This window comes from Curcuma longa, chromosome 4, assembly GCF_044706935.1.
Source record: "Curcuma longa cultivar G26 ecotype Majalengka, Jawa Barat chromosome 4, ITB_CL_G26_1.1, whole genome shotgun sequence".
Taxonomy (NCBI): domain Eukaryota; kingdom Viridiplantae; phylum Streptophyta; class Magnoliopsida; order Zingiberales; family Zingiberaceae; genus Curcuma; species Curcuma longa.
In genome coordinates, this window is record NC_133864.1 from 18,457,895 (window position 1) to 18,471,511 (window position 13,617).

The 13,617-nt window shown below is 41.0% G+C and overlaps 1 protein-coding gene and 1 pseudogene across 5 annotated transcripts; one reads left to right on the forward strand and one right to left on the reverse strand.

Annotated features, from left to right (window-relative positions):
• Positions 1-1,038: 1,038 nt before the first annotated feature.
• Positions 1,039-8,944, forward strand: LOC141828312 (uncharacterized). 5 transcript variants are annotated; one of them, XM_074715717.1, is made up of 4 exons: positions 1,039-1,210; positions 1,851-1,925; positions 3,726-3,807; positions 5,367-8,944. In XM_074715717.1, exon 4 carries the CDS (start codon positions 5,580-5,582, stop codon positions 8,568-8,570), a length of 2,991 nt encoding a protein of 996 aa, XP_074571818.1. In that variant the 5' UTR covers positions 1,039-1,210; positions 1,851-1,925; positions 3,726-3,807; positions 5,367-5,579; the 3' UTR covers positions 8,571-8,944. The 5 variants fall into 5 exon arrangements, with proteins under 5 accessions (XP_074571818.1, XP_074571817.1, XP_074571819.1 ...); XM_074715716.1 differs by having other exon boundaries at positions 1,851-1,916; XM_074715718.1 differs by lacking the exon at positions 3,726-3,807.
• Positions 8,945-10,426: 1,482 nt separating this feature from the next.
• Positions 10,427-13,508, reverse strand: LOC141828645 (NPL4-like protein; annotated as a pseudogene).
• Between the last annotated feature and the right edge of the window lie 109 nt (positions 13,509-13,617).

Genomic DNA, 13,617 nt, shown 5'->3' on the forward strand with positions numbered 1-13,617 from the left:
TTTTGAGTTTCAATAAATATCTACTCTTTCTGTATTATATAGAGAAATGGTTGTGACCAAAAAGGCTGAAAGTTATGTTATGATTCAGAGATTAATTCGTCTTGTATTGACTCTTCCTATATCAACTGCAACGGCAAAGAGCCTTTTCAGCCATGAAATTTCTCAAAATGATACGTCGCAATAAGATGGATGATGATTTACTTTCTGATTGCATGATTCTCTACATAGAACGATAATTGTCTTAGAAAATAGATTTGGAATCAATAATAGACGAGTTTTATACTCTAAAATCTCGTCGAGCACAACTTAAGTAGATATTGAAGTATTTTATATGAAATTTAAACTTTGTAAAAGGATATTGATATCTAAATATTATATGTTTGTAAATATTTATTATACATGTATGTATTATTTTTTTTTATAATTTAGTCCAAGACAATTAAAGATCCTAGCTATGCTATTACCTCAATTGTTGACGCGATGAAGATGTTACATTATCGGGAATCATTGATTACCTAAATCAAATAAAATTTTTATTGATAATCTACTAAGAGTATCAACAACAACTCTCAATCAAATGCCCCCTTAGTGTTCGAATTAATCGAAAAACTAGGTAATCGAGTGAGCCACTAGGGGTTTCCTTGTGCTAGAAAGGCTGATCCCTCGTAGTAAACACACAGCTTGACATTGGAAGGAAGGATCTCAAATTCGGAGGGAATTTCATGTGGCCAAGATTTGCCTTCCAGTGCCAAGACATCACGTACCGCAACGGCTACCCCTCTCATTATTGGTTGGAAGTGCGGGTCCCTCCTTCTCTTTTTCGACACACTCAGCTTCCTGTTGGGTCGCTAATTCATGTGCAACGCACTCGTTTTTCTAAAGCGACTCGACAAACTAACCCCGAATGCGCACACTCATTGTTAATGGGAAAACTGCTGGTGGGGTCTACTTATTCGTCAACGGGTCTACTCTCTTCTTCCACATTTTAAGTTTGGGAAGTCGGCGAAGGCCTCCGCCCCTTCGCTTCTGCCTCCATCGTCGACGACGCTGAGCGAAATCAGTCGTCCGCCACTGAGTTAGGGTTCCGGCGGGCGTCGCATTGGCAGGCTTCTAACTCCCTCCTCTTCAGACTTTTTTTTCTCTCCCCATATCGGGGACCTCGGATTCCCCGCCCTCGCCCTCGCTGATCACCCGGCGTAGGGCATCCCGGGTACATCCTCTCTTCCTGTGCTCCGCTGGCGATTAAGAGGCGTAGTTTGTTGTTTTGGGCTTTAGTGTTCGTCTGAAGTCTGTGGGATTTGGGGTTTTGGTTTCTTCGTGGCTGCTATACTCTTTTTAGGGTTCTGATGTAACTAGAACAGTGTTATTCGTAGTTTGTTGTGGTTTTGGTTTCTTCGTTTTGCTTTACCTTGGTAGATTCGTTCCGTTTTGCAGGCTCGGTCGTCCATGTCCTGAATTAGTTAGGGGTTAAGTGTGAATAACACGGAGATTGGCGCATTCTTATACGAATATCTTTTTTTGCTAGCAAACTATTGACTTGCGGTTTGCGCCGGTTTATCAGCGGCCAGTCACATGTGCTTGTTAATCCTGGACGACCTTGAATGATAATCTTATACGCTAATCCATTTTTTAAATTTATTTAATATTATAGAATGAAAGGAGCTTGCTTATAATTTTCTACATTTCTAAATTACACTTGGATGTATAGTTTAGCATCGGAGTAACGGTACTCTATATATACTTTCTGTTTCAGCAAACCTTTCTGTGTGCTTATTTTCGTTACCTTTTCACAAGGAATGATATCATCTCTTCATTAGAGTCTAATTGAATCATCCTTGGTTTCTGTGCAGATTTTCTTAAGAAAGTTCAGCAGGATTGTCTTCACCTGCATCTTTGGACTCAATACTTGCTAGAAGGTGAAGATGGTAGCCTACCATTCTTTAGATGCTGACATTTTGTTGCATAAGTCATTAGTTTACTCGTTTGAACTCTTAGTATTTTCAGTAGCTATGAATTATTTTCTTTGTAATTTTTGAGTGATTTGCTTTCGTAGTTCCACAATACATCATGTAACTTTCTATATCTTAGCTGATATTAGTGTTTCAATGATCCTTGAGAGTAAATGGGTAAATGGACCTGTTTTTGTTCTCATCAACTAAAGGTTGTCAAAACAACTAAATAGGCATTTGGAAGGTTTGGTAATTGATGCTGAAATCATTTATTCTGTGCATTGTGTAAGGTTGCATCGTGACATACATATGATTTGGTCGTAGGATTAACATGTTTGATTCACATAATTCTTTTTAAAATTACTAGGCATTCAAGAATATAAATTTTGGTTTAATAAAATCCATTATTGAGAATTCTAAATAGATATTTTTTTATATTTCCAATATCATCTCATACTGATTACTTTCTATTAATGCTCCTCTAATAAACCATGATATTGTGACACTTGATTATCTACTTGGATTTTCTTTTTTCTTTGCAGAAACAAGAAACATACAAAGTTAAGCTACCACAACTAGGTTAATGAGTCAAATGTTGGCAAATTCTACTTGCTTGACTATAGATAGTGTGTGGATTCTTTTATCAAAATGCTACTTCAAAATGACTAACAAGGACATGTTTAAGTGGGCGGCATGTCTTCATTCTGAAACTTTGGACTAATAAGCATAATATGCTAGTAATATTTAGATCCTGATTACATGATCATGGAATTAATGGAATCAAAATGGTGAGATTTGGACTCCTTTTGTCAATTCTTTCCATCGAGATAAACTAATGAAAGCTACTTAAAAGTTGAGCTCTCTTCTCCTTCTCTAAGAAATTCATTGTGGTAAACTGACCATATTGTGACCTCCTGTGCAAGGGCAAAGAAAAAGACCATGGGTTCCTGTTTGAAATAATATTAAATAGAGCTATAAATAAAAAACATTATGTATATGTATATATAATAGTTCATTTGCTCCTTTGCAGTCTTACTGACTGGTTACATAGCTCCACTAGACTTAAGCTTGCTCTCGTGGTCGCTGGTCCTTGAGTTGGACTGTTTGTTCACTTTTTTCTCTATTTAATGGTTACTGGTTTCCACTAGCCAATTCACACACTACTTTGCCAGTCTTCTGTCCTCCTCACCTTTGAATCTTTCAGGAAAAAAAATAAGGGCTATCTGGGTAAATCTGATATCTCATAGATCCCGTTACTATTTTCTTAGAATTTAATCCATTTATCTAAGGTAAACTTTCCCATCTATTACACATCTAATGTGAGGTTCTAGAAATTTTTGTGTCCCGTGATGTAGTTGGTTTATTTTTTATTGCTAGGTTTTGTTACTTCTGTTTTTGTTTGACTTTTCTAGCTGCTTCAATTTGGTATTATAAAGACAAAATGGGTTTCCTTAGATTTGATAGCTTAAGCTTCTCTCTCATATGATCTGTGGTACTCTTGTGTTTGATTATATTTCTTTATAGTTTATTCCGACTGAAGCTTTTGTTGATTTGTTTCCTTCTTCCGACTGAAGCTTTTGTTGATTTGTTTCCTCCTTGTATTTGGAAGAAAACATTGATTGCTTAAACCATTTGAATGGTCGTTGAGTGGGTAAATATTATTTTAGCATTTTCTACTTACCTTTAAGACGTTTAGCTGATGTCTTTGACCGCGATGTTCATATCTTTCTTTGTGCTTGATGCCTGATGCGTAGAAAACTTATGAAAATGGTGAAGGTTGTTGCTGTTCTGGCTTCTGGGTAGCAGACTAGCAGTGAGGGTGTTAAGGGCACCATTTACTTTACTCAGGAAGTAGACGGTGAGAATTTTCTTGAAATACTTACCTATTTAATGCTAAATTCCTTGCAAATCTAGGAGAAATATAAGACATGGAAAAAGGATCCCAAAGTCAGGAGGATGCTTTGGAAGCCGCTGCAAGGAATATAGCTCAGCAAGGTTGATCCCTATGCTGAAGTCATTTAGTTTTTGTAGTGTGTAACGTTGCGTCATGACATCTGCCATACACATGATTTGGCAGTAGGGCTGATCAGTTTGATGCACATAAAAGTCTTGTTAAATCACTTGGCATTCAAGAAAATAAAGTTTGGTTTAATAAAATCCATTACCGAGAACTCCAAAAATTCTTTTTAAATTTCCAATATCATTACTTTTAATTAATTCTTCTCTAGTAAACTGAGTTATTGAAGGGGGAGTCTTGACTTAACGATAAAGTTGGTATCATGTGACCTTGTGGTCGTTAGTTCGAGTCGTGGAAATATCCTCTTGCAATATAGGGTAAGACTGCATACAATAGATCCAATATAGTCCGATCCTTCTCCGGTCCCTTATTAATGAGAGATTCGTTCACCCAGCTGCTCTTTTTTTTAGTAAACTGAGTTATTGTGACACTTGATTATCCAACTGATTTTTTATTTCTTTTGGCTGCAGAAACAAGCATCGTACTAAGTTAAGACCATAGCTATGTTAATCAGTCAAATGCCAACAAATTCTACTTTGCTTGACTATCGATAGTGTGTGGATTCTTTTTATAAGAATGCTATCATTTGACCAACAATATCAAGTATGGGCATGTTTAAGTGGGTGGCATGTAAACTTTGGATTAGTTAGCATAATATACTTAAAAAAAAAGAGCAGCCCGGTGTACGAAGCTCCAGCCAATGCGGGGTCTTGGGAAGAGTCTATTATACACAACATGTCACATGACAACAATTTTACTATTGCGTGAAGGCTCCTCTTCAGTTAGCATAATATGCTAGTAATATTTAAATACCTGACTACCATATCATGGAATTGATGGAGTCAAAATGGTGAGATGTAAGCAACAAAAAAGATTCATCAAATTAACAAAAGGGCTGATTGATCTAAAATCGTATTAAATATTAATACAATGTTTAAATGGAGTTTACACTAAAAAAATGTTTAAATGACGATCACACTCATGAAAAAAGGTTCATAAAGTTGTTGAAGGGTTAATGGGTGTAAAGTTGTCAAATGTATTTATAAAATGATAAAACAAAGTCTATTGACGATCAAAGTATTTTTTTTTAAGTTAAAGTTGTTGAAGGGTTAATGGATGTGGGATCGTCAAATGTATTTAGAAAATGACAAAGCAAAGTGGATCAGCATTCAAAGTGCTTCTGTTTTTCTGTGTCATATAAATGTAAGAACATTCTTGGATATTTTGGTTAGAAGTTTTCAAATGAAAATTCTTATTTGATGGTAAAATAACAATGCCACAGCTAAATAACTTCAAAGTTTGTTTTCAAAATTTCAACTGATTATCTGTTATTTCAGGAAGCCTAATGTCACATTGCTACTTAAATTTGAAAAGATTTATAAATCTATGTTGATATGCAGGTAAGAAGCAGTGAAAATTGTTCTATGGGCCGTATGATCATTTAAAGAATCAGTTAGTGATGAAAGGATTCAGCATAGGATGTTTATTCATTTTCAATGATATCGCTATGTAAAATGAGTTCAATAGGAAGCAGGATTCTTTTGTTGCTAATACTTAAAGTGAAGAGAATTATCTTCTGCTTCTACAAGGATATTTGATCATAGTAATATCTAATGGAGTGTAACAAGGAAGAGGCTCTCAGAGCCAGGGATATTGCCGAAAAGAAGATGCAAAATAAAGATTTTGCTGGGGCACTGAAGATTGTTCAAAAGGCTCAGAATCTCTTCCCAGAGCTTGAGCATCTCTCTCAGATGCTTACTGTTTGTGAAGTTCATTGCTCTGCTGATGTTAAAGTTGGTGGAGAGATGGATTGGTATGGAGTTCTGCAACTAGAGCCAGCAGTAGATGACTCATCTATCAAGAAACAGTTCAGAAAACTTGCGCTTCTACTTCATCCTGACAAGAACAAATTTGCAGGTGCTGAGGCTGCCTTCAAATTAATTGGAGAAGCAAATGTTGTTCTGTCTGATAAGATAAAACGACATCTTTATGACATGAAAAGGAAGGTATCCCCAAGAGTTGACCCATCCTGCCAACCTGCTCCACAGATGAGGAAGAAAACTTATGCTAGTGATAATTTTAGTGCTGTGAACCTTAATGGCTTTAATAATCAGCAGAAACAACCTTCAGCATTTGCCACTAATCAGACTTTTTGGACGATTTGCCCTGTTTGTGGCATAAGATACCAGTACTACAAGAGCATAATGAACAAGTCCATCCGCTGTCAAAACTGTCTGAAAGCTTTCATTGCATATGATATAAGTGCAAAAGTTGCAGCCACTGGAGGACACCCTAGCCAATCATGGAACACCTTTAATCCCCATGTGCATCAACAGGTAAATAATATTAACCAGCCAAGTCAATCTGGAAATGCCTCTTTTACTGAGGGTCAACCCAATGTGGAAAGAAATAAGGTGGATCATACTGGTGGCGCAAAGAGGGGTGCCAAACCTCCAACTGCTAAAGTTAATCAGAAGAGAAGCAGAAAGCATGTTATAGAGTCTAGTGATTCAGACACCACTGGTGATAGTGAAGATGAGGCTACTCAGGTAAATGACCCTCAAACACAGTATGTTTCTTCGTCATCTGCACCAACTCGAAGGTCGACCAGGCACAAGCAGAATGTCAACTATAGTGAAGTTGGAAGTAATGCTGATGCTGATGCTGAAGACTTTTCTGATTCTCCAAGTTGTAAGAAGCCAAGACATCTATCGTCAGGAACTTCTGATGAAGTTGTTCTTGGAAGCAACATCAGTGGTTCCACTGAGGGAAATTTCAAGAATAACCTCAAAGATGAATCCTTCAAGGAACAGGCAAATGGAAGTAAACAGGCCAATATAGACATTAGAGGGAAGTCAGTGTGTGAAAGAGTGACTTCTAATGCTCCTAGCACTATGGCTGCTCCTGAGCAGGATACATTCTCGTATCCTGATCCAGAATTTTTTGACTTCGATAAGCTTAGGCACATAAGTGAGTTTGCGGTTGATCAGATATGGGCTCTTTATGATGATGTTGATGGGATGCCTCGATTTTATGCACGAATTCGTCAAGTTTGTAGCACACCTTTCAAGATACAGTTCACTTGGCTTGAGTGTAATGTCATGAATGATGTTGTGGATACTTGGTGTGATGCGGAATTGCCAATTGCTTGCGGGAATTACATACTTGGTTCCCCAGAGTCCTCTGAAGACCAGTTGATGTTTTCTCATGTCATGTCTTGGGAAAAAGGGAAAGGGAAAAAGAGGAACTCATATAATATATATCCAAGAAAGGGTGAGGTCTGGACTCTCTTCAAGAATTGGAATATTCAATGGAGCTTGGATGCCGACAATCATAGGCTCTATGAATATGAAGTTGTAGAAGTTCTCTCAGACTTTGCTGAAGGAACTGGAGTTCAAGTGACACCTTTAGTAAAAATAACTGGTTTTGTAAGCCTGTTCATGCGATCGGAAGAAAAGGTTATGGCTTCACATGTGATCCCACCAGATGAGATACTGAGATTTTCTCATAATGTTCCTTCTTACAGGTTGACTGGGACCGAAAGAGAAGGTATTCCTCAAGGGTGTCTGGAACTTGATCCTGCATCTCTTCCTATCAACTTTTCTGAGTCATTTCCTTCTATAAATCTCTGCAGTGTTACAAGCAGAACTGAGAATTTGAATGAGCCTAGTGGTTCAGGCATCAAATCTTATGTGGAGAAGCCTGGAACTAGTGGACTCCAGGGACCTAAGAACAGCACAAGTCAAAACTTGTCCCAGAACAATGTAAAGGGTGAGGCAGATTGGAGGCATGCCAAAAATGATGCAAAACCACCTAAAATAGATACAACTGAGAAAGATGAGTTGGATACTGAGCACGTCTCTTCTGAAAATGAAAATTTGGCTCCTATTTCATCTTCAAACCCCTCAACCTTTGAACATCCTGAAGCTGAATTCCATAATTTTGATGATGTAAGGACACTTGGAAATGTTCAATGTGGTCAGATTTGGGCATTATTTAGTGAGATTGATGGGCATCCCAACTACTATGGCTTGGTAAAGAAAGTTGAGTTAAATCATAAAGTGCATGTTGCATGGCTCGAACCTTGTCCTATGTCAGCACAGCAGAAAAGTTTGATGAGTGAGGCAATGCCAATCTCCTGTGGAACCTTTAAAGTGGAGCATCGTCATATTGTGGAATTTGATAACATGAGTGCTTTTTCTCATCTTGTACAGGCCAAACCAAATGCTAAAAAGGGCAGGTATGATATTCTTCCTAGCCATGGTGAGATTTGGGCTGTATATAAGAATTGGGATGCTGGATGGAGACAATCAGATTGGGAGAACTGTGAATATGATGTGGTAGAGATTTGTCAATGTAGTGATGCGGCCATTAAAGCCAGAACTTTAGCCAAGGTAGATGGTTACAGAGCTGTTTTCAAACAAGATGCGGAAACAACGGCTGGGACCATGGACATACCTGCTTGTGAATATGTTAGATTCTCTCATAGGATACCTTCATTCAGACTGACAAATGAGAGAGGAGGGAAACTTCAAGGTTGTTGGGAGCTGGATACTGCATCTGTACCCGAAATTCTTTTGATACCAAAAAGTGCAGAATACTAGAGATGTTGACATAACTCTTCCTAGTTCGCTTAGAGTCTTCCAATGCAGGCATTGTTGGGACCTGGTTATTTTGACCTTTATCTGATACCGGTACCTTCACAGATTTCTTTGAAAATGGCAGCATGAGGATCCCCATCCACTTGAGCATGCATCAAGTCTATATTCACAACGGCTTTCATGTGTAAAAGCAAAGCCACATGTTTTTCAGTAGTTTTGGTCTTCTGATGATACCAGCTGCCAGTATTGCAAGTTGAATTTGCCTTCCTTTTTGTCTGTACTTGGTGATCCTCAAAACTCGCACTGTAGTTTGACTGCATATATTTAATGTTGGCTGTAGGCCTCAGTAAATGGTTTTAGTCCCAAGCTACTTTTAACATATCCTATCGCCCTTGGTTAATCTGAAGGATGAGACAGATCATTCTATCCTGAGCAAGGTACTGTTTTCATAACCTATCTATCGTTTTTTCCCCTCATCTATGGTGTTCAATTCTATGAATTCAGAGTTACGATCATTGATCTTTGGTCTTGGTTACTGATCGACATTTGAGGTATTGTATGTCTCTGATCTACTTTTGTAAGGTAGTAGAGTAGTCTCTGTAAGATTTAAATTCATGACCCCTTTGTTTGGTTGCTTGCAACTTAAAAGCATAAATAATTAGTTCTTTTTAGTCAAATTACTACATAGATGACATCTAGTGTGTTCTTTGTTTGAATCAATCATATTCCCCTTCTTTCGTTGGCCTCACCACATTGTGACTTCGGCTCCCTAACATTCCTAGCCTCCTTTTGACTGATGATTCTTGCTCTCCCTCCGAATTTCATTGTGTTGTTACTGTCCTTCCCCCTCCTTTCAGTCCCTTTGCTTCCCTCTTCATCTTCTCTCCTACAATTTCATCCTCTCATCGTCTACCTGACCTTTGTCACGTTAGTATCACTCCCACGCTCCCTTCATTGATCTTCAATCTTGGTAGGTTGATAAAAATAGTGTAACTTTGCCAAAGCCTAACTAGATTGGTGCAATCAACAAAAATTAGCTGGTCACTAATATTAGATTGGTGCAATCAACAAAAATTAGTTGGTGATTAGAGCTGTCAAATGGGTCAATCCTATGGGGAACGGGCCAACTTACTAAAAACGTTATATGACGATGACGGGGCAGGGTGGGCCGACCCATCAACTTGATGCGGGTTGAGAAATCTTTAATCCAATTCAACTCAAGACGGATTGTGGATTAGGCGGATCAACTCACGGGTCTATCAAAAAAATAAAAAAATATTAAAAATTTTAAGTTTGGATTACGATTTAAATTGATCAAGTTGAAATTTTTAAATTTGAATTATAATTTAGACAGATCAAACCCACTAATTTATTAAGTTTTCTACTTTAATTTTAAAATTGAAAATAAGTAAATATACTTTCTCAACCCGTAGGTCAACCCAAATCCGTCGTGGGACAATCCATATGGGTCGCGAGTCTAGGTGGGCCAATCTATCTAAATTTATTTTAAAATGGGTTGATAAAATTTCAACCCAATCTGTCTGAATTATTTGGCTGGGCGGGCCAACCCGACGACTCCAAATTGACGGCTATACTGGTCACTAATATTGGATACAATGCTCAAATGTAACTCTTCAATGACAAACAACAACATTCAAATTTTATTTCAATGGATTCCATAATATTTTTATCGGCTTAACCAATTTAAGTAATTATTATTATCATCAATTAATAAAAAAATAGCCATCCTATCACACTTAATATGTAAACAAACACACCATCTAAGCCGACAACACAAATACAGGTGATCCAAGTGAAATTCTGATTGTATCCAATCATTTCAATGACATTACTTCCATTATTAGACTGAGATATATCAGGACAGAAATATCGACACAAGATATATAAAACAAGAACATTTTTTTAAGGATATTATGCTCCATCCATTTTTATCATACTGCCCCAGTAGAACAATTCTGCCCGTCGCCTGTAGATCTATCTGATTCGTAGCAGAAGATGATTAAATAGCTCAAGAGGCAGCAGCAGTAGCCAGGTATTCTATCAGAAGTTGATAACCTTCTGGAACTGAGGCTTGCCTCTTTATGCAGTCAGTGAGAATAGGCACATCGATGTCTGCATCCAAATACCTTGCCAAGAAGAGAAGCAGATGGAAATCAGATATGCGTTTTATGAACGGAAGAGACTTTGTTCGATCCAAATGGGTCTTTAGATCCTTCAGTGTTGTAGCCTTGATCCGGTTTTCTATAGGAAATTTTGAAGATAACAGCCCCTGCATGTCATAACAACACACAAAATACTCAAGGGATTCAGCTGATGATGAAGATGAATCAACATTTCAATAATTGCACTTTGGTTGAATTAATCTAGTGATAAAGGGTGAGCAGCAAGGAACCAAATGAGTGAATCAAAGGAAAAAAAAAAAAAGAAAAACCTTCCACATAGCCTTCTTGTATTTCACTTCACTCAAAAAATATCTGATGGTAAATAAACTTCAGTAAAATGCCATCCTAGTGAATCGAGACGCGATCGGTTCCACGACCATCTATGAGTAGTAAATCGGAAAGTTATAATTGACTACGACGGAGTTTTCTACTGAAGGACATTCTGTTGATAAATAAACACCTTTACAAATGGTAGCTCATAGCATCATCTTCCCAAAGAAAGAAAGAAAGAAAGAGATGAGCATTATTTCAAGAGAATAACAATGTTACTTATCAAGGTCTATCATACACTTGCAAATAGCAGGTGTGCATGCTACTACTGCTACCAATCTTCGTTTGAGGATTATCTAAAAACTAAAAGGTTCTCTATGATGAAATTCTTTGTTCATCCCCAAGACTCCAGCTTGTTCCATATCTATGCAACTTGATCCTCAGATAGAGTTCATTAGTCAATTTTTTTTAAAAAAATTTTTATCAGGATCCCAATCTTTGAAACTCAAAAGCTGTGCTGAATCCAACCATTTTCATGTAGATCTAATCTTATAATATGCAAACTGTAATTTTTCTATGTTGTGCTCCTTACCCCGTGCTCCTCGTTTGCGACAACCCTACCCCTCGCCGCTGTCGCTTCGCCGTTCGGCCACAGCCGGCCGCCGAGTCACACCCGATGAACGCGCAATTCGCCGGCGCACATTCCCGCACCAGATTCCGGTCGGATAGTAGCTAGAATCCGGCGAATTCAATCGGAAATCGGCTGCCAGTGCCGAGCGGCCGATTCTGGCCAAATTGTGGTCGGAATCCGACCAAATTCCGGCTGGAGACCGGCCGAGGAATCGTCGGCGGTCCTTCCTCGGCCGGTCTCCGACTGGAATTTGGCCGGAAACTGGCCGCGATTCGGCCGGAATCGGCCGCCAATGCGGTCGGCGGTCCTTCCTCGACCGGTCTCCGGCCGGGATTTGGTCGGATTCCGGCCGTGATTTGGCTGGAATCGGCCACTCGGCACTGGCGGCCGATTCCGGCCGAATCGCGGCCGATTTCCGGCCAAATTCCAACTGCGATTTGGCCGGAATCGGCTGCCAGTGCCGAGCGGCAGATTCCGACCGAATTCGTCGGATTCCTGCCTCTTTCCGGTCGGAATCTGGCGCCGGACTGTGCGCCGGCGAGTTGCGCGTCCATCGGGCATGATGCGGCCGCTGGTGGTGGCCGGACGGCGATGCGGCATTAGCTGGAGTAGGGCTGGGTCGGATGGGAGCGCACAGGAGCGTACGAGGTAGGACCGCAGGATAAGGACCGCAGGATAGCAAAACTGATGCAAACTAATAACAAAATCAAGTTTTTGAACTTATGATACCAATCTGTTACTGATTCTTACTGCTCGATCCACTCTTGCTTCAGAAGAAATCAACTGGAGTAGTGTTGGAGTAAGAAGCAGTTCAATCAGAAGAAGAGTAGGATGAAAATTGCATCTCAGAAATTGAATGATCGACTAAACCTAACCTGATGGTCGGAGATCTTTGACGGGCACCAAGAAGAGGTCGTTGTCGACCTCCCTCGTCTCCTTCCGGCCAACCAGAACGTCCTTCTTCATCCTCGACACTCCGGGGTCGCCCTCGTTGCGCAACTGGGGTGGCGTGAACCAACCCTCCTTGAAGAGGCGCACGCAGGTGTCGCTCATCTGGAACGCCTCGAAGTGCACGGCCGCCGCCCCGTGGTCTCCGCCTCCGAGCTTAACTATGGCGGCGACCCATTCTTGGATCCCACCCTCGGCCTGCATCTCGGCGGCTTGCAGGACCTCGCGGCCGGACATCGTGTACCTGGCGGTGCCGGCCTTGCGGCCGACGGCCTGCGTGAAGATGAATCCGACGCGGCGCATGTCGAGACCGGCCGCGATGGCCTCGACTAGGGCCTCCTCGTCGGCGTCGCGGAAGAGGGCCGCAGCGTCCTCGGAGCTCTGCTGGGGCGGTTCGTAGATGAAGTCTACGGTCACGGAGCGGTTGGCAGGGTGGACGCGGCCGTAGAGGAAGCCGGCGCGCTTGACGGAGAAGGCGAGCGCGTCGGCCGCGTATATCTGGAAGGCGTGGGCGGCGTCCCGATCGAAGGATGAGGCGGCGCAATGGGGGGCCTCCTGGCGCGCGACGCAGACCTGGCGGGAGAGGAGGTCGGCGATGGTCATCGGCGTGCGGTGGCGGTAGGGCGGCGGCGGGAGTGCGCGGCGGCGGAGGGATGGAGGGTAGGAGAGGTAGACGAGGGAACCGTGGGAGAGGGGGAGGGAAGACAGGCGAGCGGAGGCGGGGAGGGGGGCGGCGGAAGCGGAGGAAGAGGGAAGGAGGATGTTGGGGTCGAGTGAGAGGGTCTGTGAGGCGGCTGGGACGCCGAGGTGAACGTCGACGAGGGAGCGGAGGGTGGCGACGGTGGCCGCGGAGGGGTCGGCGACGGTGACCCGTTCTAGGCCGTCGCGGCTGCGAATGCGAAGGATCATTTTTCAAATTTGTTCAATTTTTTTTTTTATTATTAAAAAATTCCGTCGTTGCAAAGACGACGAGACGAGCAACTTATTTTATAGTGATCCCAAAACAAAGTTTTTTTAA